General features: G+C 45.7%; 1 protein-coding gene across 1 annotated transcript in view; it reads right to left on the bottom strand.

Annotated features, from left to right (window-relative positions):
• Positions 1-1,206: 1,206 nt before the first annotated feature.
• The window catches only part of LOC118622545 (chondroitin sulfate N-acetylgalactosaminyltransferase 1), a 227,385-nt gene continuing 202,694 nt past the window's right edge, over positions 1,207-25,897 (bottom strand). The window contains exons 7-10 of the mRNA XM_036249924.1: positions 15,790-15,968; positions 14,846-14,940; positions 5,893-5,974; positions 1,207-3,078 (exon numbers count right to left, since the gene is read on the bottom strand). Coding sequence (XP_036105817.1) covers positions 2,789-3,078; positions 5,893-5,974; positions 14,846-14,940; positions 15,790-15,968 — 646 coding nt within the window. The 3' untranslated portion in view covers positions 1,207-2,788. The remainder of the gene's footprint in view (positions 3,079-5,892; positions 5,975-14,845; positions 14,941-15,789; positions 15,969-25,897) is intronic.

The raw sequence follows: 25,897 nt of genomic DNA, 5'->3' as shown, positions 1-25,897 counted from the left end.
GAACAGAAGGAGCTCTTGTCCATGTGAGGACACAGTGAGGAGGGCCCTCACCAGACACCACATCCCCAGAGCCTTGATCTTGGACTTCCCCGCTTCCAGCCTTGAGAAATCCACGTTCTGTATACGCCAGTCTATGCTATTTTTGATAAAACAGCCCAAAGTAAGACAGCTTCTCTCTTGCATGTGCTTTAGGAGGGCTCCTGCCTTTTGAAAATAAACTGTTTTACTTGACTATGCTTTTTTTTTTTTTTTTCCCCTCACCCGAGGACATTTTTCCATTTTTTGTACAGACAGAGTGGGAGGGAGAGAGAGGAAGAGAGAGAGAGAGAAACATCGATGTGAAGGGACACATCGAGTGGCTGCCACCCGCACGACCGACCAGGGCCGGGGACAAACTGCAACCGAGGTACGTGCCCTTAGCGGGAACCGAACCCGGGTCTCTCGGGACCACAGGCCGACGCTCTAACCGCTGAGCCAAACTGGCCAGGGCTAAAACCCAATTCTTAACCACTGTTTAGACAAGTACCAAAAGCCAGCTAGCCCGAGAGCCACCTGGGACTGCACCACCCGTCGGATGCTTAGACCTGCCTGACTCCAGGATCAAACATTTGCTCCCTGCCTCCAGCCTTGCTGGAAATGCATCCCGACCCTGGGGGAATGGGGTAGGAGTGTGACGGTCAGTCCCACACAGCCATCACACCCACTGGAGACAGGCCAGACCTGTGTCCCGAATCTCTGATATTACCACTGTATGTAGAAATATCAAACACCATTAGAGTCCAAAGGGACCTTGGAAATCATTTCTCAATTTCTTCTAATAAAAAGGACAAATAAATTGTACTGACGGCCAAGTTTATCATTATGGTTCTCTCCTCCCTCTAGACCAGTGGTTCTCGGCCAGGGATCCTTTTCCCCTCCAGGGACATTTGGCAAAACTGGAGACATTGGCTGTCAGCCTGGGTGGGAGATGCTCCTGGCATCGAGTGGGTAGAAGGCAGGGAAGCTGCTAAATGCCCTGCGGTGCACAGGACAGCCCCACGACAAACAGTCTCGCCCCAAATGTCCACAGTGCCGAGGCTGAACAACCCTGGTCTGTGCGTAAAAAACTTTCCCCAAAACTAAACGTATGGCATTCTTACTCCCAGAAGAAATCATATCCACAAATCATATTTTATTAGCTGTCCAATGCCACCTTCCATTCATGTGTTTAATTAAATTGTATGAACTACCAGTACAAATCAATACAATGCATTTTTTTTAACACACCAACAGCTTGAATGTTCTTGAAGCTTTTAAACAATGGCTTGACTGAGGGCAAACAGAAGAAATTAGAGAGATAATTAGCTCATGCATCTGGTGCTGGCTAATAAATAAATAATTTCCACATGAATGTAGAAAACACTCAATGTTAACTGTATTTATTTTTTTTAATAGTTGGAACATGTAATAAAATGCAATTTTCAGAAGCATCTTGGTAACTGAGTAGAACTGCTTCACTTAAAAAATAATAAAGTTACTTCCCCCTAGACTCCGGTGGGTGAACATGTAGCAAAATCTCCCATCCCATGAGACTCCGGCAGATGGAGTGATCTTTCACAAATGCATTTTGCTGCAATTATTCTCATGGTAACCAGAAGCCAGGAAGAGCACCCTGCTTCGAAAAGAGATTGTTTGGTTCACACAGTGTACTTTGGCTTATTTAAACAGGTGAGAAAGTAGTCCTCAGTTCTCCCAAGGGAAAAATGTGTTTTCTGGCTTTTAAATAAATCAAGTTGCCACCAGACTGAATGGGTTTCCCTTTCTGTTAAGGTAAAAAAGTATATATTTTTTCTCTCCCTCCAGTGTTCAGTTGCTCCTCTTCTGAAATACTCTTCAGATAAAGTACTTCATGTCTTGATCCGTCAGTGGCCTTCCAGGTAAAGGTCTGACATAGAGCCTGGCAGGGTTGGCATCTGGCAGGTCCTCGGACGTGGGCATCAATCTGATGCTCTGAACGGCAAGTTCTCATATGCATCTAGAAGTATCTTCTTAAAAAAAGATGAGAGTGTATGCTAACTTGTGCTCTCTCTAATAAGGCTTGCAAATAGGTCATTAAATAAGCAAAATATAACTCATAAGCAAAAGAAAAGTGCATTTAAAAATAAAATAAACAAATGGAGATGGTTAAAACTACAACCAAAAAGATGATATTATTTTTGGTTTATCTGGGGGGAGGGGGTAATGACACACAGTTATGGTTTCTTTTCTTTTTTAGTCCATTTGGTTTTGCTTAATATACTCACAAGGGCTGTCATGAGGGTATCTTTGAATTTCCCACGGTCTCCTCACCTGCCTTCTGTTGTTTAAGCATCCCTAGACACCAGAGCGCTACTGATACAAGCATTCATACGGGGAGAAACCTGCCTTCCGTTCTAATGAACTTTTTACAAAACTGGTCTTAGTTCATAAATATTTCAATGAGCATAGAAAACAACCTATCTGACTTTGCTGCAAACACAAACAAAACCTCCAGGCCATCAAGCTTACAACCTCACTACCGTTCTCCTTCCTCAGATATTGCAGGAACCATTTGGGCTGCTTTGGCAGACAAAGTGGCAGGTTTTAATTCCTGGTGCGTAAACCCACACAGGCAGAAATTGGAGGCTCTCTCCCCTCATCTTTTACTAATCAGTCAACTTCTGTTTTTGCCCTTTATGAAAATCTTGTCCTTGTTGCAGCCACCCGTCAGGTTAATTGCAAAAGGGAAAAAAGGAAAAAGAAACATCTCCCCGCAGCTCTCCCTGGGAGTTCATGTTTTCTTGCTGCTTGTCTTCTGTCTCTGTTTGCGAAGGTGAGCCTCAATCTCGTGCCTGAACACCAGCATGCCCAGCTGCCCGTGGGAGGCCTCGTTCATGGCCTTGGACTGCATGCACATCCGGTACTGCTCGGGGGTCAGCTCGTCCACACAGCGCTTCTCGTGCCACAGGTGGAAGAGGCCCCGCACCGGTGTCCGCACCACTATGAGGTTGCTGTGCAGGTACTTGCGGTACAGGTGCACGTCCTCTCCGCCCCAGCCTTTGATGTCCAGATCAAACCCACCTGCCAGGAGAGAACATTCTGCTGAGTCATCTCGACGCATCTCCTGATCTATACGTGCCTTCCTGAGCTGCATGAAGGCAAGCATTTAGGGGAGAGTGTTTCACTGACCCTACAAATTACGTGTCTATCCAGTCAGAGGACAGAGGACCTGCATGGCCCCCGGCACCAACCAGCTCCTGGAGAGGACAGGGCTGCAGCAGAATCCCCAGCCGCTGCCTGCCTTCAGGAGCTGTCAGCAATGCTAACGGTGAGCCCAGCCTCCCACTAAGAGCTGCAGGGCACCCTCCCCTCAACCGGGAACCTCCCAATGAAAACACCTGCTTTTCTGTTTGAATGGGGCCTCCTCCTGCCCCTTCACATGGAATAAACCGGAGGAGGCATGCAGAGTGAAGGAGTAAAACAGGATCTCAGCGTGAAAAAATCACATCCCACAAAAGCACTCTTCCTTTCAGAGAAACTAATGTGGTCCCCAAAAGCTGGTGAAATGACTCATGTTAAAGGGACCGGTCCCAGTCAGTTTGGAAGTTCTACTCAGAAAACCGTGTTTCACGGAGGAGTGGACTGCTTCACAACGTAAGTGATGGTCCCCAAACTCTCACCTTTGTACATCAAGATCCCCCAGGTTGTTTCTTAATCTAAAGCCCACCATGTCTCAAGTAGAGCCAAAGAAAACTGCCCTCTTGTTGTCATTGCTCCTGTCTCACCTGGGAGAGTTCTCCTGCTCTCATAAGAAACAGGCAGGTGATTCTCAACATCTTTTCTCAGTTACATGCAGCCCTTCTGTCCCCTGTGGCCCCCAAAGCACGCTGCTCTGATCAAGGCTATCGCTGGATCCGGAGCAGAGACTCCCCAAACACAGGGAACCCACATCCACCCACCCACCCCTGGGCCGTGTATATGAGTGATCTGAGGGGCCCCGCCCCCCAACAGTGTGCAAGCAGAAACCATTCTGAGTCAAGGGTCTGGAATTTGAGTCTTGGTTCTCCTCCAAGCTTCCACTTTAGCTCTCTTGAGCTTTGGTTGCTTTATCCTGAAATGAAGTAGGTGTCATAACCAAATGAGACAGTAATGTAAGGGACAGTGCTTGGTCAGCTGTAACTGATTTACCATTCCCACTGGTATCATCACAACGTGTTAAGTAGAAGTTGCACAAGTATATGACGCTTGCAAATTAATACACGATTGAAAAGAATGACTGGGGGACAGATGTAACTCAAAGATTCATTCTGTGGTCTTAACAGCTTACTGAGCAACAGCACCCTTCCCAGCCTGCCACTCCCATGTTTTTCGATTATAGCTATGCCCTATCTTTAGGGAAAAAATGTATTATAAGCCCAAATTTGATAAACATACATCACCACAGAATAATCTCTCCCGACATATAAAGCAAGAAAATAGCTTCTTGAAATGGAAATCTCCTTTAGAAATTTAAAAAAATATGTCACTTTTGGAAATTGATTTGCACGAAATCACATAGGATTACATTTTTAGAGAAATCAAAGCACACCTGTGGCTCACTGCCGGTTATCGGAGGGCACCCGCCACTCAGAGACCGACATCCTGGGCGCTCTGCGGCTTCTGACAGGGCTTGACTGCAGGTTGTTTGCTTTTTCTTTTTAACTGGTGATGTCTGTGGTTTCTGTAGTCCCTGTAGACTACTCTACTTCTGAACAAAATCCTGGGGCTGCTGAACAGACTCACTGATCTTTAAAGGGAAGCTTTAGACCCAGCTGGTGTGACTCAGTGGACTGAACATCGCCCCATGGACTGAGAGGTTCTGGTCTGATTCCCACTCAGGGCACATGCCCAGGTTGTGGGCTCGACCCCCGGCAGGGAGAGTACAGGAGGCAGCCAATCGATGTATTGCTCTCACACCAATGTTTCCATCTCTCTCTAAAAAATAAATTTAAAAAACATTTTTTTAAAGGGGGAAAGCTTTAGGCGTTGGGCCAGAGGAAGAGTGGAGCAGGAGAGCAAGGTGAGCAGGCTCTGGGAGGCCCCAGGGAGACGGTGGAGATGGGAGTTGCCACACGGTGTGAGGACAAAACCTCCCAACTCCATCCTGCTTGGGGGCCACCCTGAGCCCAGTCCCCAGATCAAGGTTTCTGACCTGTTCGCTGACTCCCTAGTCATGTATAACCCACAATTCTACCCCCTCCAGAGGCACATCAGTTAGAACCACCACGGGGACAGTGTGTGGAATTTCCAAGAGGGGGCAGCAGACACTCTGTTCTCATCCTGACCATGTCCTTCACTTTGCCCCTGACAGCCTACGTGTCCTCAACTGCAACCTAAGGGCCTTTCCTGTGTGTGCTCTGGGAACCTGCGTGTGTGTGTGTGTGTGTGTGTGTGTGTGTGTACACAGTGACTGTACATTCAGAGCTTCAAGTGACATCTGGACTTTTCGAAGGTGCAGCAGAGAGAAATCTGGATCTTTCCTGGTGTGTGATTTTCCAAAATTCCCCATGTCACCCTATTTTTTTAATGGAGTCCCCCTGCTGTGGAGGCCCAGGATGTTCATGACGGGGCGAAGAAGCAGGCTGGGTTGGAAGGAGGCACTGGGGGAGTTGCTTCAAACCTGTGTTTTTATAGGAGTGGCCTTTACTCTCCAGGTGCAAGCCTTATTTGGGATGATTGAGCAGTACAGGTGGAGATTATAGGGGCTAAAGTGCCAAACACCGCAAGTCCATGGTAAGAGGAATGAACTTGAACGGCCTTTCCTTAAGAAGTGGCTGACCCGATTCCCTCATGGCCCTTCACTGGCCTCTAGGTGGCAGTAGAGATGCAGACTTGTTGCAAGTGGATTAGTCTTACCTATATTGATGAAGTCTGACCGATACTGACATGTCATCCCAAATCCGAAGTCTCTCCAAAACCCAGTTTCCTTCTTTATGACCTGCAGGGAAAGCACTTCATTTGAGGGGGAAGGACAGAGTGGATAACAACAAATAGAGACTCTTCAAAACCTCGCCTAAGCACTGTTAAATAGCGAGCCCACCCCAGCACTGATAAATAGCCACAGCGCTATGTGGGAACTGCAGATGGACTGTAGTCCTTTCAGACAGTTAGGAATAGTCAGCTCACCAGCCCCAAAACAGGGCCTTGTGATTTTTGGCAACTCTGGCTGGAATGTTTCTAGGGTATAGGCATGGAAACACACACTCACACACACACACACACACACACTCAAAAACAAACCGGACAGCAAGTTTTTGAGCCGCGCCATGGAAAAGCCACCTACGTGTCTGGCCCAACACCAGTGCCAGCGAGAACTGGAGGCCTCGGCCCCTCACACAGGGCCGGGCTAGGAGCCAGCAAAGGGCTCAGGAAGTTGAGAAAAGGGATAGAGAACAACTCAGAATTCAGCTGCCCTGGCACAGCGCACAAACAGGACTCCCTCAGGCAATAAAAGGAAAACCCGAGACTTCAGTGTGTGACCGGCTCTGCTCTCGCTTGTTGAGGAAAAGGCACTAAGAGTCCAGGTTATGAAAAAAGACTCTGTCCATTCATCTTTAAACTGTTTTAAAACCAAACGGCTCCAAAAAGCATCTGCAAATTGTTGCCAGGCTGCAGGGCTGCCGAGAGGCCATCCAAGCAGTGACTGTCTTCAAAAAGGGAGACCTGGCCCTGCCCCACCTCTTACTTTGCCAGCACATTTCCAATGTACTTGCTGAAGCTGCAAGGCTTCTAAAAAACTGCTTCTATATTTTTGGCTGAGGTAATTCTGGAAAGGGTTTTGGGACTCATTTTAATAGTTGTTTTTCATGATTCATTCCTGTAGTTCACAAAGGTGCTTCGGTGAAAGGCAGTCCCCTGGGTGGGGGAGGGGGGGTGGCTGCAGCGGGTCCCCATGCACTCTGACTTCTGCACGCTCGGTCTGGGACATCTGGCTCTAGATGCAGCCAATGAGAAAGAGCATGTGCTTGTCCCCCCTGGACAGCTGGCTGGCTCTTTTGCCTCAGGCAGGTCCCACACTTCTTCAAGCCTCCATTTCCTTTCCTATCAATGAGGAGATTGAGCTAAATCACCCCCAAGGTCTCTTCCAGCTCTCAGATCCAAACATTTATCCTATACTGTCATTTCACCTCCCAGAGGTTTCCCTTAATCTGTACCACGGGCTAAACTGAATTCGACAAATGGCTTGCAGAAGGGTTGATGAACCTGAAAACTCTTTTACTGCGTAACCTATGAAACAATCTTATGTTCACTACAACCCCCACAGGGTGTCGTCTGCACCACAGCTGGCACGCATCAGGACCGCCTAAGGAGAGTCCAGACCAAAGAGGTCCGATCGGTTCCTGTGGTCCCCAGCAATGCTCTCCAGTCCTGCTTCAGGACAAAGGCCTGTACTACTGTATCTCCCAAGAGACAAGACAATTTCATTAGTATCAACTGGAAAGATTTTTCGGGGCAGGAAAGTCAGAAAATATCTCCACTGAGTCATTTTTTTTAAATGCTTTCTGTTTCATCCCTGTCATACCAGGTACACTATTGCTGTTACAGCTAATGGCTTAACATCCTGTTTGATGGCCAGGCCGCAGACAAGTCCTCTATGCTTCTGGACAAAAATGGAGTCAAAGAGTCATCCAGTATCCAGACTTGAGATATTGGCTGAGGTCTGCATGGAATGTCAAAGAGACGCTCCTAAAGGGAAAACAATGGGTCTGGGCTTGGGAAGCAAGACAAAGGGGGTTTGCAAGAGTTAGCATCCCAGGACCGGGAGTGGACGTAGTGCCTGGCGAGCCTGCTCCAAGTGAAGCATGACCCTCAGCTGGGGACAGTGTGACAGAAACAAATGGATTTGTGGGCTGGGGAATGAGCTATATAAACTCTTATTAATGTTGGCAAGCCACAAAAAGCCCCTATCTGAAGAACTCATTGAAATGTAGCCCATGGTGGGCACTGATGCGATCGTGCCCACAGCAAATACTGTCAGGGCGAGATGGAGTGCACTTATTAGAGTTCACTTATTAGAGGCTCTCCCCCTCCCCGCTGTGCTGAGTCGCTAACTGGAGTGGAGCCCTCAAGGGGCAGCTTCGCTGGGAGTGAGCGCTCTCAAGTGTACATCAGATCCCGGCACGTTCCCATTTAAAGCCTTGCAGTGGTTTTAATTGCATTCTCTCTAATGCAATTAGAATAAAATCCACAAGGAAACCTCTAGTCTGCAAAGGCCCCATGTGACCTGGCCCCTGCCCACCTTGCCCATCCTATGTGCCTCTTATATACAGACTCCTTATAATCTGCCCCTTGAACGCACCAGGCTCACAGGTATCTACAGCTGGACACTTGCAGAAACCCCTCCCTGGGTCACCCTTGCCTTGCTCACTTCAATGTCATTGCTCAGTCATCATCCTGGCCCTCCCAACCACTGTCAACCCTTCCCACCCGTCACACTCTACTCCATCACCAGGTTTATTTTCTCTATAAACCAGGCTCTGAAATCATCCTATTGCATTTGTTTCTCTGGTAGCTGACTGTCTTCGCCCACTACCACTGGTGAACATAAGCTCAGGGCCTTGGTCTCGTCCATGGCTGTGTCTCCAGCACCTAGGCATTATTGTATCAATCAATACAATAAGTCACCAGTTAACATCGTTGATAGGTTTTAAGCCAAACAACGTATAACAAAACCAACATTACCATAGGCTAACTGATTCAAACAGGAGTCGAGTTCCTACGGCATCTCATCAACGTTATCATGAAATGATGTTGAACAAAATGACGTTATTTGAGGACCTGCTATACTTTTCCAATAAATGGATGAGGAGCCATCCTTGAGCAGAAACAAGGTCAAGCCAGAGGAAACAGACATGGTTCAAGCTGGGACCCTTGTTGGAGCATGGATCAGCGAAGGCCCAGGAATTCCAGTGCGAAAACCCACAGAACCGTGAAAAATATTTTCACCTTCCGGGGGTCTAAGCAGAGGCTTAACTTCGCAGAACCTTTGCTGCTCCAAGCATATGAAACTCCCCTGTCCTGGTCAAGCTTTGAAAAGATACATAACAGTGATGTCTAGAGGAGGAAGGAAACCCAAGATAAAGATTAGACTTTAAAAGAGAAACATCCCGCCCTGGCCAGTTTGGCTCAGCGGTTAGAGCGTTGGCCTGCGGTCCGGAGAGACCCGGGTTCGGTTCCCGCTAAGGGCATGTACCTCGGTTGCAGTTTGTCCCCGACCCTGGTTGGTCGTGCGGGTGGCAGCCACTCGATGTGTCCCTTTCACATCAATGTTTCTCTCTCTCTCTCTCTTCCTCTCTCTCCCTCCCACTCTATCTGTACAAAAAATGGAAAAATGTCCTCGGGTGAGGATAAAAAAAAAAAAAATTCATAAAGCCCTGGCCGGTTTGGCTCAGCGGTTAGAGCATCCGCCTGCGGTCCGGAGAGACCCGGGTTCGGTTCCCGCTAAGGGCATGTACCTCGGTTGCAGTTTGTCCCCGGCCCTGGTTGGTCGTACGGGTGGCAGCCACTCGATGTATCCCTTCCACATCGATGTTTCCCTCTCTCTCTCTTCCTCTCTCTCCCTCCCACTCTATCTGTACAAAAAAATGGAAAAATGTCCTCAGGTGAGGATAAAAAAAAAAAATTAAAAAAAATAAAATAAAAGAGAAACATCCTCTCCTTCTGTCCTGAATGTTCTGACCTGTTTTCAAGTGCTATCATCACTTTTCAAAATTTCTTTCCAGGGCTGGCTTCCTCTTAACTCCCTGAAGCACCTTGCTCTCCCACCTCAATCCCGCAGAGCACTGCAGGGCCTGACACAAGAAAGGACAGTCGTCAGGCCTGCCCTTCCACAGGAAGTTTCCAGACCCGCACCTCTGTGGGCGATTCATGTGATCCGGGTGATTATTTTCTCTTAGGACCAAAACACAAAGCACCAATCAGCGCCTCTCCCCAGAGACAAGAGAAGGTGGCCACCTGCAGCTGCGGGGGGCGGGGGAGGCCGGCAGTGTCTGTCTGCTTTAATTGCATGGACTTGGACAACTGCCCATGAAGCAATCAGGGCCCTCAAATAAAATATAAATAACATATACTCATGCAGAGCATTTCCTCCAAATACAAGAGAGCCTCCCAAGAACCGAGGTTGTGTCTGAGCAGCCTCAGGTTCACCGGAAACACCGAGTGGTGTCCATCGAGCTCATTTCTGCCCTCGTGGCCGGCAGGCAGGCAGGGTTCGGTCCACAGGCCCCTTGCTCAGAAGGCCTCAGGCCCAGTTTAATGCTCTGCTGCTGCCATCCTTACATTCTTACTAAGTTCCGAACAAGGACCCTGCATTTTCATTGTGTACTAGGCCGAGCAGGGTAGGCAGCCAGCCCTGGCCGTGAGGAGCAGACACCTTGAGCTTCAGGGTCTTCTGCGGCTGGGTGGGGTGTCGTCTGGCCCCCACGATGCTCTCCTCATTCTCTGGGCCCTGGGGGCTTGGTGAGCACCCAGCTTGGGATTCCAAGGGGCTGCATGTGGTTCACTCATGCATCATGGTAAGGCACAATGCCACAACAGTTTCTATTTCTTGAGAAATAAAATATTCTGGGGCCACAGCTTTCAAAGAATTGATTTAAGGACAAACTCAAATGTCACCTCCTCCAAGATTTGTGCTAACCCACATTTTCAACAAGTTGTCTTTTATCAGTAATGAGGATTAGACAAATGAAGTGTCTTCTGAAGGGTAGCCTACTGGACAAGGAATGGTCCAGGTTCCCCATGTTCTAAGGACCTGTAACCACAGACTAGACTTGGTGCTCCCTGGTGGCACGCTGAGGCCAAAGAGTGTGTCCACTCAGCATCCTAAGCCCTGTCTCCATCACGTGGTGGCATGTCTACTCCCGACCCTGCCACCTAGAAGTCTGAGCAGGTGACGTATGCCTTTGAACTTCAAGTTTTTCGTCTGTGAAAGGAGCATAATGATGCCTGTTCGCATGTAGCAGTGCTGTGTACGACATGAGATAACGCAGCACCCTGCTGGCTTACAAAAGATGCATAGATTGCACCTGCTAATGTTACTCCTGGTACTCAGTGAGTGTCTGCTTCCCAAATAAATAAAAGCAGACAATGCCTGGTCAGCAATTTTTAGAAGTTTAAACTGAAATGCAGTTTAGTGATAAATACTTTTTGGAAGTGGGTAGAGAAGTGAGGGTTTAATGAGGGAGAGGGAGAGGACAGGGGCCAGCATACCATCTGCACACTGAACACAGTGGCACAAGGTCATCAGATTTAAATGATGAGTGGGCCACATGGCAGACTGAGACGCTGAGTACTGTGGGCAGTAGACACGGTAAGGAGATGGCCCTGAGGTGGAAGGAGACGAGGAGACTCTGGGCAGGGTTCTCACCTGGCAGAGCAGATCTGTCGAGCTGGTACCCTGTGCCAGGTGCTGGGCTTGCAGACATTTTCTGTGTCATCAGTTTTAGAGTCAGTTTGTGGAGGATGGTTAATCTCAACAAGGAATCAGGGTTGCAGTGCTGTGCTAGGGGCCAGCCAGGATTGTGCCAAGTTTCTTCCCAAATCTGTGTTGCGTGCCACGGCATCAGTAGCCTGACCTAGGCCACGGCGGGGGAATTGACACCATGGGAAATGGCAAACGCTATGCGTTAGGGCCTTCCCCCCTTTCAGAGAGTGGGTTGTTAAGCATCTACTTACACACCACTGGCTTTATGCCTTAAAAGATTTTTTAAATAAAATTAATCTGCATTTTGGAAACGTGTCTCTGGCAGAGGGTGAAGGAAAGACTGAGTATAGAAGACAAAAGTGGTAAGAGGCTCTCACCATGGCCTCGGCAAGAACTAACGAGGCTTGAACCACAAAGTAGAATATTAATACTTTTTTTCTAAATGCTTACCCAAGGATATTTTTTCCATTTATCTTTTAGACAGAGTGGAGGGGAGGGGAGGGAATGGAGAGAGGGATCAAATCCATGACTCTTTGGTCCGCGGGCCGATGCTCTAACCACTGAACCAAACTGGCCAGGGCTGGAATATCAATACTTATTGAAATTACAGTCATTCCTTTCTCAGAGAGCTGCTTCTATAGTAAAGCATCAGCAAGTTTCATCTCAGGTATAAAACTCAAGAAAGTAAATATTCATATGAAATCCCATGATTTCACTTACTACTTATTACTAATAGTCCGTACTTGAAAGTAAAGAAACAAGTAGTCTGAACACACACACATCCACACAAACAAAACCATAAGTTTGGTTTCTTGCTTTGTCTGCAGACAGAATGTCATCAAATATCAGTGGCAATAGCCAGGAGAAGTAGTAACTAGCAAACTGACTATGAGGTCATATCTGCAGGGCTGCCGGAAAAAGTTGACTTTTGTTTGTATAAATAAATAACTTCTGTTACGGCAACACTGGGGATCTATGTTCTCCCTTCACCTTTGATACTGAGGTATTCCAGGAAGGCCATCAAGGATGCATTAATATAGATGCACCATATCTTTCTAGACTGAGCCAAAATTAACCCTTGGTAGGAAGTCTTTCCTAACTTATCCCTCTCTTATCATTACTTTTTATTTTATACCTCCTTAGCTCCTACACATTCTCTCTCCAGTACACTCATTTCTGTGGCTTGATGTCCTCCCTCGGAATTTCTGTCAGATCACTTCCTTTATATTTCAGCTCTCATCTAGATCCTAAGCAAATCTATTTCCCCTGCACTAGAGTAAGGAAATCCTCATTTTGGCCTGAGCTCTGCTACTAGCTGGCTGGCTGTGTGATCTTGGGCAAGTCTAGAGAGAAGAAGAGAGTCATTGAAATGATTTTGCAATCACTTCTGTGTATACAAAACTGTTTCAGGTCTCTGACTCCGCGACTAACACTTAAACTAGTTCTCTGTAAGCAGCCAGTACTCAAAAAATGACTCATCCAGTAAGGACACAATCAATACTTTACTTTTTTGGATGGAGACCTCTGCACCACACAGACAACTGCTGTGTTTCTCTGGACTAAACGGTCATAAACATTGAACCCCAAAAGATCAGACTTATGTGGTCTGGGAGAAGTCGAGCGTATATTTAGAAGTAACTGCTGAAGGTGGCAGGATAATTCACAGGTTCCCGTCGTGGGCACAGCAATGTGAGTTCTGTTTCTGGCTTGACCACTAATTCTGAGGCTCTGAGAATCTGGCTTCACTCTGCCATACCTCTCTCTGCCTTCCCTGCAGGAATGGTAATAACAGGATAAACTTTTAACCTGTGATATGAAAAGAATTCCCTGCAAGCAAATAAGGTCTTTAGGAGCTTAAAATCAAAACCTTAATCACACTTGATACAAAATGTAACACGGCACTTTATTTAAAATCAAAGAAACGTTTACTCTGTATCCCATTACCCCTCAGACCCCAGAAGCTTAGACCTCTTGCAGAATGGAAATAAGAAGTGTTTCTGCTCAACGGGGGTAGATAAAAATTGGTTTTGGGGGAGTGAAACACTTTACTGTGTTTATGTATAAAGTACATATTTACATACAGTTCATAAACAGACTGTCAGTATATCTGTGGTATCAGACTTTCATGGGGGGAGGGAAAGTTATATTATTACTGTAGTGAATGGCGTGGGTCCCCAGTGAAACCCTGCTAGGACGTGATCCTTGTCCAACCTGAAAGAACCCAAGCTGAAACTTTCTGGAACAGACCATCACATCACCGGCCAGAGGTTAATTGGAGTGGATATGACTGAAGAAAACAGGTTTTGCTACTTCTGGAAGCTTAAACACAGAATCCATCCTACAAAAGAATTTCCTAAAACACACATTTTCAGTGAAAGTCAGTTTACCCTCCCTTTGCACCGAAGCATGAGAAACTTAGTCTATCATATTTTCACTTTCACACAGCAGAGCCCCTTCCCCAGCCTACAAGGTGCTCATGGGAGGACACATGGCTTTGCCTCGCACAGGAGACCAAGCCACCCAAGCGGCGAAACACCGAAGCCCCCAGGTCAGATGCTCCCCTGAGATTCAGCTTGAGCTAGAACACAGCTTTAGACAAGCCCTGCTGATCTCTCTGCAGATCACAGCCCAGCTTGGGGAGTAACAACAAGAATGGGAAACTGAACCTCAGAGGGGCATGCCTGCCTGTGTGTGGCACAGAGACCCTCTGGCTTATCTCATCTTCCTGTTGCCTGCCCTGCTTCTCTGCTAAATGGACCGACTCCTGCCACCACCAGTGGAGACAACTCAGCTTACAGAGATCCTCGGTGGCTGTGTGGTTCCGCTCTCCACCACCTATGCAGCTGAGATCTTAGCAGAGAAGCCACCTTGCATGTGACATTGCTAATGCTCATGTCCACCCCAAGCCACTGTGAGATGTGGGAATGACAGCATGATGGGCAGGCACTGGATCGGGTCCCTGCTCCCCCACTGACTCACTGTGTGCTGGGGAGAGCCACCCCTTTCTGACTTCTGGTTTCCATCTGTCAAATGGGAACACAAATCTCACCTTTCTTACCTTGCAGGATTTGGTAATGATAAAGAGAAAATGTGCTGCATCCATAATGCAATAATACTAGTTTCCAAAGAACACGGAAGAAAACTAGGAAGGTGTGAAATTGCCTTTCTGTAAGGTACTGTTCCTATTTATTTCCCACTTTTAAATATTGCAAGCACTTTCAATCAACAAGGCACTGGGAGCAAAGGCCAGAACATCTGACAAACTTAAAAATTAATACAGGAATCAATGCACAGGTTTCCACTCACCTGTACTCATGGCCAGGTGCCCCTGCTAATGGAAGACATGGAGCAGAGTCCCACCAAGGCACCTGCAGGGTAATTACTCACCAGCTGCTGTTCCAAGGGAGGGACCGCATCGTGATGCCCATATATTATTCCAGGATTGTACTGACTGAAAAGGACTGGGTAAAACACTTTCTTCCCTGCAGAACAGAAAGCAAACTTTGGCTGAAAACAACAGATAAAACTGTGAGGGTTGTTCACGTATACTCAGCCCTCAGAACGACCCCCAACATTCACAGACACTTTTCCTTTTCCTTCTCTTATGTCTAAAACAGATCTTAAAGTTCCGTGCTGGGTGGACCAGATGCCCAGGCTCTCAGATATGTCTGGCCTCTTTAGCTTGGAAGTGTTATCCAAAACATTGACAGTCAGTGGCTCTGGCACTGGGCATCAACCAATGAAAGTGGGTGTGAAAGGCAGTCCTGATGCCTTCTGCCCTGCCAGACATGGACCCGTTAACTGCTGGCTCGTGGGGCAATCTGAAGGGTTGCCAGAGACCAGGGTGATTTCAGGTAGCAGGAGTAGACAAAGGGGGAGCCTAGGGTAGTTACACTTTACCAATTTACATGAAGTGTTTCAATATTTTAACAACTGACATGCCCATTCAGTAGTCACCAGCTGAATACCAGTCTTGCCTACAAGTCAAACTCTATGAAAGTGATTTTCATATTGTGGGTTATTTCTGCTCAGAGCACTTCCTCCCTGGGTAACTGCCCACAGCTACTCCTTTCTCTTTGGTTTCAGGAAGTTTCTCCAGGTCATGTCGTCCCACCACACTTTCTCCTGAGAAAATGGAAAGGGGTTATAAACATGAACTTGGAACAGAGTCCACGATCATAGCGGCTGATGCGCCCACACTGTGACACCAAAGGAGAAACCAAACCAGATGGTTTTCCTGTCCTTTGTCACCGGGGGGAAATCAGGCTGATTCGGAAGCAGGACATGAGTGAACGGAGGAGAGAGGGATGCGTGAGTGTGAGAGACCTTACCTGGCTGTGTGTTCAGCCTACAGGTATTGAGGAATTCGGAGGTGAAGTGGATGTCAACGTCACAGAAAAACAGAAGGACGTTGCCTCCCTTCCAGAAGCGGGCTCCCACATCGAGGCCCTTTCCCCGGGAAAACTCTCCGCTCAGCTGGATGAAGGTGAAGTTCCTGAAGTTGGCAGCTCTAAAAGGGCAGACAGACAAGTCACTCGGGCAGCGGTGCTCCCCGGGCCAGCAGAGTGCCCTGGACAGTCACGACCCAGGGCCATCCACATCTGGCCGTGTTTCTTCTATAACCCTGAGGGCACTGCGACTGTCAAGCAGTTACGGAATGATCCGGACTCACCAGAAATGCATTGGGACTAAAAGTACCAAGAACAAACACCTAGTGACGTTTTAATACCAGTTTGTTTCTTGTTTCTCAGTAACTTTCCCAAATTGCAAACTTTAGTGCCATGATTAATGAATATATTTTTGTGATGGAGAAAACCTGAACCTGTGAAGATGAGGTCAATAAAACTCAGGGCAATCTCCATGCCTTCCAAGCCACCCCAATGAAACCTGGGCCAAGGAATGAAATCCCAGTGGAATGGCCCCACCTAGCATCTTCTCATCGGTGCTCAACTCCAGCAGCCAGGCCTGACGGTCTTGACATAGGCTCATCCCCAAACAGATCTAAACCTGGATTTCTTCCCTACCCACAGGTAAAGCAGCAGATCCTAACAAGGAAAATGACAGACTTGGGTTCAGAGAGTAGGCCTGCCTTCCATCTGGCTCTCCTGTAGCTTAACTCTGTGATCTAGGCAAGCCCGGAACCCCAGTTGCCTCATCTGCAAAGTAGGAATAATAAGACCTTCCTTAACTACGCCACAGTTGTTAGTTAGATAAACACTGCCAAGAGTAGAAGGCACTATGCAAGCATCAGCTCTCGCTGTCATTAGCACAGGCCAGGATTCCCAGGCCCGTGACTGCGAGGCCAAGATGTGTCTTCGCTGGGCTGTTCTCTCCCAGGAACAGCAGAACCTTCTCAAAGGGGACATGTCTTCGGCAGAGTTCTAGGACTTCACTCAGTGCCTAGAGGGATGAGGATTGTCTCCTACGAGACAGAACTAGAGGGCCACTTCTAATCCTATCCCGGCTCCTGGTTCTACCTGTGCAGGTGCCTGGCATTTGGCAACGCCCCCTCTTCCCGCTGACATCACCCTTCTTGTCATACCCTGAGCCCACCCCCATTCCTGGCCTAGCCCCATTCCGCAACCTTTCTCTAATCTTGATGTAGCCAGAACAAGTACAAAAAACCCACTTCCATTTTTCAAAGTGCGTATTTCAAGTAACTATCTTGGGTAAAGGTCAATACAAATATAGTCATAAACTTCTCAAATGCTAAGCTGCACTTGGATCTGGTCATTTAATCGGCGGAACGAGTTCTGCTACCCCTTCTCTGACTTATCTTCTTTCAGATCTGGAGTGAGCTGAGGTTTTTATCTTGGGAATCTGTGGGCTTAACCTTGTCTGAGTCTGATGTCAAACGTGCTTTTCAGATTTGGATCCAGGCAAGAGGCCTGGTGATGGGCAGGCTGGCAGATGAGTCCGGAAACCTGGATCCAGGGCCTACATCCACGCCTGGCCCTCAGAGTACTGAACAGATGTTTCTGAGTAAACGTGTGAACAGATTAATGATCCTAATTCTAGCTCTGCCTCTAATATATCAGGGGTGAGTCACTCCATTTCACTGGCCTGTTTCCTCACTGTACAATCTGATGGTCACAGAGTTCGAAGGCCCGACTGTACTCTAAACTGATTCTTCTTCAGCCTGGCTGGTGTGGCTCAGTGGATGGAGCATCGTCCCATGGACTGAGAGGTCCTGGTTCAATTCCCGGTCAGGGCGCATGGCTGGGTTGCAGGCTCGATCCCCAGTAGGGGGCATGCAGGAGGCAGCCCATCAATGTGTCTCTCTCACATCTATGTTTCTCTCTCCCCCTTCCTCTCTCTCTAAAAAAAATCAATAAAAACATATTTAAAAAAATAAATAAAACCTGTTCTTCTACCTTCTGCGTCCTGTTCAGCACTTCTCACATCCACAGGCACGCTCCTCCTCTTCCAGACTTCACCTCCTCTTTCCTCAGGCTCCGGGCGAGTCCACACTTTCTGTGAGCAGCGCTGAGGTTCTGTTCCACAGCCTCAGGCCTCGGTCTGGCCCTCGGGAAGGTCAGCTACCTCCCTGTCTCCCGAGCTGTCCAGGCGCAGCCGTGTGTCTCCCCGGAGCGCTCTGTGACCCAGCTCCTGTACGGCAGGCTCAGCTCACTCCACCTGCCGTGTGCTCAGTTCCAGAATTTCCCTGGGGAAGTGCCTGGACTTTTGCCTGTTTGTCGAAGGGAGTCTCTCACCGGTCTCACAGGAACCCCACCATCCTAGGACCCGTCTCTCTCTCGACCAGGAGCAGGTCTCCTCTGCTCGTCTCAAGCTTCATGCTCTGAGATGCTCCCGGGCTGCGGGCGAGCTGCAGCTACTCTGCAGAGCAGGGAGGACAACGACTTGCCCAACGCGTGCCCAAGGCGAAGCAGCAAGGCCATCCCACTCCGGGTGTGTCTGACTCACAGTGTGGGGTCCTTCTCCGCCAGGTCTTCCAGGGCCTATCATTTCAATGCTTTATATTTAAACAACAGCACACAACGTTTGCCACAGGAAGAGGGATACAGTTTCCTGATACGCTGTGTTAAAGGAACTGCCCACTTCCTTGAACAGCCTACAGTCCCTTTGTAGAGACATCAAACATTTAGAAAAGTCACGTTGAATACTTACATAAGAATACAAGGCAGCATCAGAAACTGAAGAAACAGCATTAAAGGTATGACAAGCCTGGAGGTGACCCACCATGAGCGCCTGCCAGGGAGACAGCTGAGTGCTCCTCCGTAGCACCCGGAGGGGACAGTGGTCATCTGGTGTACACTTAAGTTAGTCTAGTTCGTTCCATCCAGAAGTTCTCCAAACCGTGGCTTGAGCTGCTCTACTCTGGGGCCACAGGGGGCGGGGAGGGGCGGGGCTGGCCAGTAGTCAGACTCACTGGGAAAGGCGTGGAGAGAACATTGTTTCCAGTGCTTGAGATGACCTTAATTCGGAAGAACTTTTTTAAAAAGTCTTAAAACATCAACCTCTATGCTTCAGTGTGTTGCCTTGAGGGAAAGAGAATTCAGGAAAACAGATGCCGGGGGACCCATAATATGGCCTCATTCAAAAGGCGATCTTCTTCCTTTTCTTTATCAGACCTCCATACAAGGATGAGAAAATCCATGTTATATCGCAGCACTACCCAATCCGAGTGTGCATTTCAAGCCCCCGCTGCAGCATGTCTGTGGGCTGTAGTACAGAAAGCTTCAGGACCAAGCACCCAGCTCTGTCCAGTCACTACCCACACAGAAGCCCCTTTGCCCCAGGGCCGGCGCCCATGTGGCACCAGCAGTCTATACTCCCCACTAAATCCCCATACCCCACCCCATCCTCTGTACACAACCCCACCCAGCCCGGCTCTGCCTGGCTTCCTCATCCACCCTGACCAGCGCTGGCCAGCAGGAGACGTGCACCTTGCTGCCCGCCTGGCAACATGCATGTGTGTGGCTCTGTGATGAAGGCCTAACCAGGGAGCTGGACATCAGTGCTCAGAGGCAGAATAGCAACAGAGTCATCGCTGGCCTGGGAAGCACCATCGGCCAGTCCTGGACACTGAAAAAGGCCTAGGGCTAATTTTAAGTTGTCATCCACCTGTGGTCCCCAGTGTGGCTGCCAGGTCACTGTGCCCAGCCACACACCCATCTGCAGATGAATGATGGCACTATCCTTCCTCCTGATCACTCAACCCCAGCACTATTTTTAATTAACCATTATCGAGAGGAGCCCTTCCTTCTCCTCTTGCCAACAGGAAGGGCCTCGCATCATTAACAAGTGCTCTGTACAAAGAAAGAGGGCTGAGCTGGGAACAGCACAGAAAGAATCAGAACAACTCCACTTCCCTTCTTTCCCAGAACAGAGGATTTGATATGCAATCAGGCACCTGGGCCTGGAAGCGGGACACCCACTTCCCATCTCGAACTCATCGGCACCAGCACCAGAATACAGGATGCAACAGGACAAAGAAACTAGCTTCTGGAAGGCAGTCGAGCCTCTTCCCTCAACATGTCCCATATCTTCACTCAGAAACATTGCTCGCTGGGGAGGGGACTCGCTCACTTGGCCAGAGCACACCCTGCTTAACAGTATTTGAAACAGTGTATTGAGGCAGCCAAGCCATGCAAAGGCAAGGACACATTTCGGTGCAGAACACTGGTTTGCCCCAAAGAAGTCTGGCAGTTGTGGATTTAAAAACGTGTACAACAGAGCCACAAAGCCACACCCCTAAATGCAGACCACAGAGGGGCACAGGGATGCTGTTTCATCTTCTGTCTGTCTGCCCCACAGCAACCAGCCAGAAGATGGTCACTAATGGCATGGACATGGCTGGGGCTTCCTGTCTCTACTTCGTGGGTCCTCCCTGGAATACGTTTTCTCCATCCACTCCAGTGAAAGTGCCACTTAACCTTCACGGCCCATGGTAAGTGTCACTGCCTCTCATGCTTGCTGTAAACTGAAGTCCCTCTCTGGGCTTCTAGGCATTTGGCCCAGTCCTGCCTCTGTCCTCCCGTGCCTAGTGCCTTCATGTGCCCTTGCTTGTGTAGATATATGCACAGGATAACCTCTCAGGCTCCGAGCCTTGGAGGACAGGGACTGCCTTACTTTATTTTTATATCTTCAGAGGTTATCTGACACTGTGCAGTAAGTGGTACACACTGGGACACAGTGAATAATCAATAGACACTAGATTAATCAAGAACTGAATCAATGGGAAACACTGAGGCGCATCTCAAATCCATCACTGTTGGAAGGCACTGCCCCAAAACTCCACCTTCTTCCCTGAGGTGGGCTCTGGAGGAGCCCGTGCAGAAGTGCACCTCTTACTCCGGAAAGTCTTGACCAACAGATTCCAAACAACAGGCACAAACCCAAGTTTTTAATAAGATGACAAATATATAAATAACAGAACAAAAGAGAGCTGAGGAAAATAAGATGCAATCTAGTTTGAAATATGTAATTCACCCATGCAAAAAAATGTAATATTCTGTGGCATGTCTCGCAAGGCATAGACATTTTTTTGTGGTAGAATGAGAGTATGACATCCTATATTTTATGATTTCCTATTATGCATCAGAGTCTACAGTTTTAAAAGGCCACATGATTACTCATAATTATTTCTTCTTTTCTTCTTGACTTGTATTATTGGCTGGTGAACTCTTGAGTTTCTCATTCAATTGCTTTCTTTTATATAATAAGTCTGGTGTATTGGGACTACTCCACGTTAGATACAATCATTCTGATAGAGGTTATAATGACCTGAGAAAGCTATGGTTTCTACTGGAGATTTAATTTCTCTAATTGACTTGCATTTCCCAGAACTGCTGGATTAAAAATGATGAAAGATCTTGCTGTCTAATATGATTTACTCTAATACAGGCTTCTTCTCCCCATTGCAAGAAAATTCTCTTAATGTGACACTTCCCATAATAGCCCTTCATTTTAGAAAAGCACTTAAAAATTTACATAGAAACCAGTATTATAGTCAATGTATAATTTACAATTTTAACAGCCCTAAATATTAAAACTGACTATGAGTTCTACTTATTGAAGACATTTGAATACAGTGAAGAATTTAAAGTAGGAACTTTAAACAATTAATTTAGAATTTTCTAGATTCTGAGCTTATACAGCCTGCTTATACAACACTGTTTAGCAAGTATCTTTTGAAAAGAAAAACAATGGACAAGCCATTGGCTAGACTATCTAAGAAAATGAGAACTCAAATTAATAACATTATAAACAAGAGAGGAGACATTACATGGTAACAGAAACACAACGTATCATAAGATACTACTATGTGTAATCACATGCTAATAAATTAGGACAAAAATGAATTCATGAAACATACAACTTACCAAGACTCAATCATGAAGTAACAGAAAAATCTGAACAGATCAATAATGAGTAAGCGGATTGAATCAGTAATCAAAAATCTCCCAACAAATAAAAACTCAGGACCAGATGACTTCACTGGTAAATTCCACCAAACATTTAAAGATGGATTAATCCCAATCCTTCTCAAACTCTGCCAAAATATTGAAGAGAAAAGATCACTTCCAAACTCATTTTATGAGGCCAGTTTTACTATGATACCAAAACAAGGACATTATAAAAAAAGAAAGTTACAGGCCAATATTCCTAATGAATATAGGTGCAAGAATCCTCAACAAAATATAGCAAACTGAATTCAAGATCACATTAAAAGGATCATACACCATGATCATGTGGAATTCACCCCTAAGTTGCAAGGATGGTTCAACATCTGCTAATTAACAAATATAATGCACTACATTAACAGAATGAAGAATAAAATCATATGACCATTTTAATAGATGCAGAAAAAGCATCTGACAAAATTCAACATCTTTCATGATAAAATATTACGTATAGAAGAAATGTACCTCAACATAAGTCCATATAAGACCATTCCACAGCTAATACTACACTCAATGGTGAAGTTAAAAGCTTTCCTCTAAAATCAGGAACAAGACAAAGGTGCCCATTCTCACCACTCCTATTCAACATAGTACTAAAAGTCCTAGCCAGAGCAATCAGGCAATAAAAAGAAATAAAACTTATCCAAATAGGAAAGGAAGAAGTAAAACTGTCTTTGTTTAAAGAGTATGTGATCCTATTTATATAAAATTCTAAAGACTCCACTAAAAAATAAGCTAGAACTAATCAGCAAATTTAGTATAGTTGCAGGATAAAAAATAACATGAAAATCAGTTGTGTTCCCAAACAATGAACTATCTGAAAGAGAAGTTAAGAAAACAACCCATTTATAATGACATCAAAAACAATCGAATAAAAGGAGTGAAGCACAGATACATGCTCCAGTATGGATGAACCTCAAAAACATTATGCTAAGTGAAGAAGCCAGACACTAAAGGTCATTTATAGCGTGAGTCCACTTATAGGAAATACCCCAGAATAGAAAAATCCACATTTCAAATGCTTGTTCTGTGTGTGTGAAGAAGGTCGTGTGGTTTTATGTATCACACTGATTGATTTTTGTTGAGTCAGACTTGCATTCCTAGGATAAATCTCACTTGACCATGGTATATAATCCTTTTTCTCTGTTGCTAGTATTTTTCTTCATTTTGCTAGTATTTTATTGAAGATTTTTGCATCTAATACTCATAAGGCATAATGGTCTGTAGTTTGTTTTCCTTGTGATGTCTTTTTTAAATTTAGTTTTTAATTATAGTTGCCATACATTATATTAGTTTCAGATGTACAACAGTGATTAGACATTTACCTACCTTACAAAGTGATCATCACAATAAGTCTAGTAAACATGTGACACCATATATAGTTATTATGATATTATTGACTATATTCCCTATGCTAGTGATATCTTTATCTGGTTAGGTATCAAGTTAATACTGGCCTCACAGAATGAGCAAGTTTGTGAAGCATTGGTAATAATTCATCTTTAATGATTGGTAGAAATCAACCGTGAAGCCATTTGCGCCTGGGCTTTTCTTTGTGGGAAATCTTTTTTATTACTATTTCAATCCATTTACCTGTTATTTTATTAAAATGATATCTTTATACATGTGTGTATCAATACAGATCTATAATTATTGCTTTATGCAGTTATCTTTTAAATCATATAGAAAAAAATACTGCGTTTCATATTCCCTGATATAGTTTTACTTGCATTCTTTATTTCTTCACCTGATTTCAGTTTGTGTCTTGTGTCCTTTCATTTCAGCCTCAAGAACTCCTTTTCATAGCATGTTTGCTAGTGACGAAGTTTCTCAGTTCTTGTTTACCTGGGGATGTCCTAATTTCTTTTTCATTTTCGATAGATGGTTCTGCTGCATGTAGAATTCTTGGTTGAGTGTTTTCCTTTCAGCACTTGGACGATGCCATCCCTTAATCTTATAAGGATGCCTGGGACCTGATGAGTTGCCTCACTCTTGCTGCTTATAAGATGTTTTGTCTCTTTTTCTTTGTCTTTCAAACATTTGATTATGATATGCCTAATGTGGATTTCTTTGAGTTTTCCTCTTTGGAGTTTTTGAGATTCTTGGATGTGTAATATTTTTCATTAAATTGGAGGAGTTTGGGGCCATTATTTCTCAATTTTTTTCTTCCCCTTTCTCTCTGTTCTCTTTCTGGACTCCCATTATACCTATGCTGGCATGCTTGATGGTATACCACCAGTCTCTGAGGCTTGTTCCTTTTCTTCATTGTTTTTTATTTGTGTTTCTCAAACTGGTTCATATCATTGACCTATCTTAAAATTCACTGATTCTTTCTCCAGCCTGTTCAAACCTGATGGGCTCCCTCCCCACCAACTGAATTTTTCATTTTAGTTATTTTACTTTTCAACTCCAGAATTTCTATTTGTGTTTTTTTGTTTTTTTATAACTTCTATCTCTTAATTTGATGAGACATGGTTCTATTTGGCATGACATGGTTCTCATAAATTTCTCTAGTTCTTTAAATATGGTTTCTTTTAATTCTTTGAACATTTTTAATACAGTGATTTAAAGTTTTTTCTAGGCAGTCCAACACCTGGGCTTCCTCAGAGACAATTTCTAATAATTGACTTTTTTTCCTGTGCATGAACCATATTTCTTTCATGTCTTTGTATGCCTCGTAATTTTTTAAAACAACATTTTAAATAACGTAATCTGGCTACCCTGGAAATCAGAATCTTCCAAGGGTCTGTAGTCTTTGTTGTGTGTCACCTCTTAATAGTAAGGTAATAATTGGACATAGATTTCCTTAAATGCCTAGAACCAGTAAGTCTCTAAGTCTTTGCCAAGGGACATTGCGTGCATCTTGGGGTATGCCACTAACACTCAATCCGAAAGTTAACAACTTATCTTAGCCTTACTTCCTTCTTGCCCTGGGCCTCAAGGTCATTCAGAGGTGAAATGTTAGGGTCTGCTCAGGTCTTTCCTAAGTATGAGCACAGCACAGACCTGTGCCTGCCCTTCTGGTCCCCAGAAATATATTAGAGCTTTTCAAGCCCCATGAAGATTTCACTCCCCAGCTTCACCTTTTAAGCTTGTTGGTTAGTCTACTGTTTGCCCCAACTCTTACCTACCACTTCAGGCAGTCACAAAGTTACAGACTTTCTATAATTGTTATTTTAATAAATACCCCAAGAGAAAGCTTTTTCCATTGGAGAGCTCTAAGTCAAATCAAATAAAGACAACTTTGTAGTTGGAGTCTTCCAAGGGACCCCCAGACAGGTCTGATAATGACAACTCTCTGGGAACAATGCTTTAAGGATCTAGCCCCATTCTGGCCCCTGGTGGCTGCCAGGCTATGATTCTTGCTGAAATTGTGGGCTGTTAGATTTCAAGGTTACTGAAGAGCTAAAGTGGTCAAGTGTGGGAATAGAGCAAGTTACAGCTCCACAGAGCTCCTTGATCACACCAAAATTCAGTCGTTTTTCTAGGATGAACATTTTCCAGATTGTTGCAGGCTTTGTTTAATTTCCAAAGTTTTTTAAAAAAAACTGGTTCTGACCATTTTATACAATGTTCTCGTTGCTTTTACGGAGAACCGTGTTTGCAGAGGTCTTCACTTCACCATTTTCGCTGACATTACATTTCTTTTCATTGTTGCATTTTATTCCATTGTATGAACTTAATATCATTTAATTTATTTTCATAATAAACTTTCCCAATATATTTATATGGAAAAGTTTTAAATCTTCAGAAATGTAAGAACAGTATAAGTACCCACATACTCTTCGCCTAGATTCACTAAGTATAAACATTTGCCACAAGTTCTTTCTTTCTTCCTCTGAACCATTTGAGAGTTGTTTGCAGATATCATGGCAACTTTACCCTCAAAGACAAGTATCTCTCAAGAACCACGGCGCTCTTGCCCTGGCAGGTGTTTCCCAGTGGTCAGACCATCAGCCCACACAGCGAAGGGTTGCAGGTTCAAGTCCTGGTCAAGGGCACGTACCTGGGT

Source organism: Molossus molossus, unplaced genomic scaffold (genome assembly GCF_014108415.1).
Source record: "Molossus molossus isolate mMolMol1 unplaced genomic scaffold, mMolMol1.p scaffold_m16_p_9, whole genome shotgun sequence".
In the NCBI taxonomy this organism is placed as follows: Eukaryota; Metazoa; Chordata; class Mammalia; order Chiroptera; family Molossidae; genus Molossus; species Molossus molossus.
Note: the sequence above shows the minus strand (reverse complement) of the source record. Positions and strands in the feature narration are given on the sequence as shown.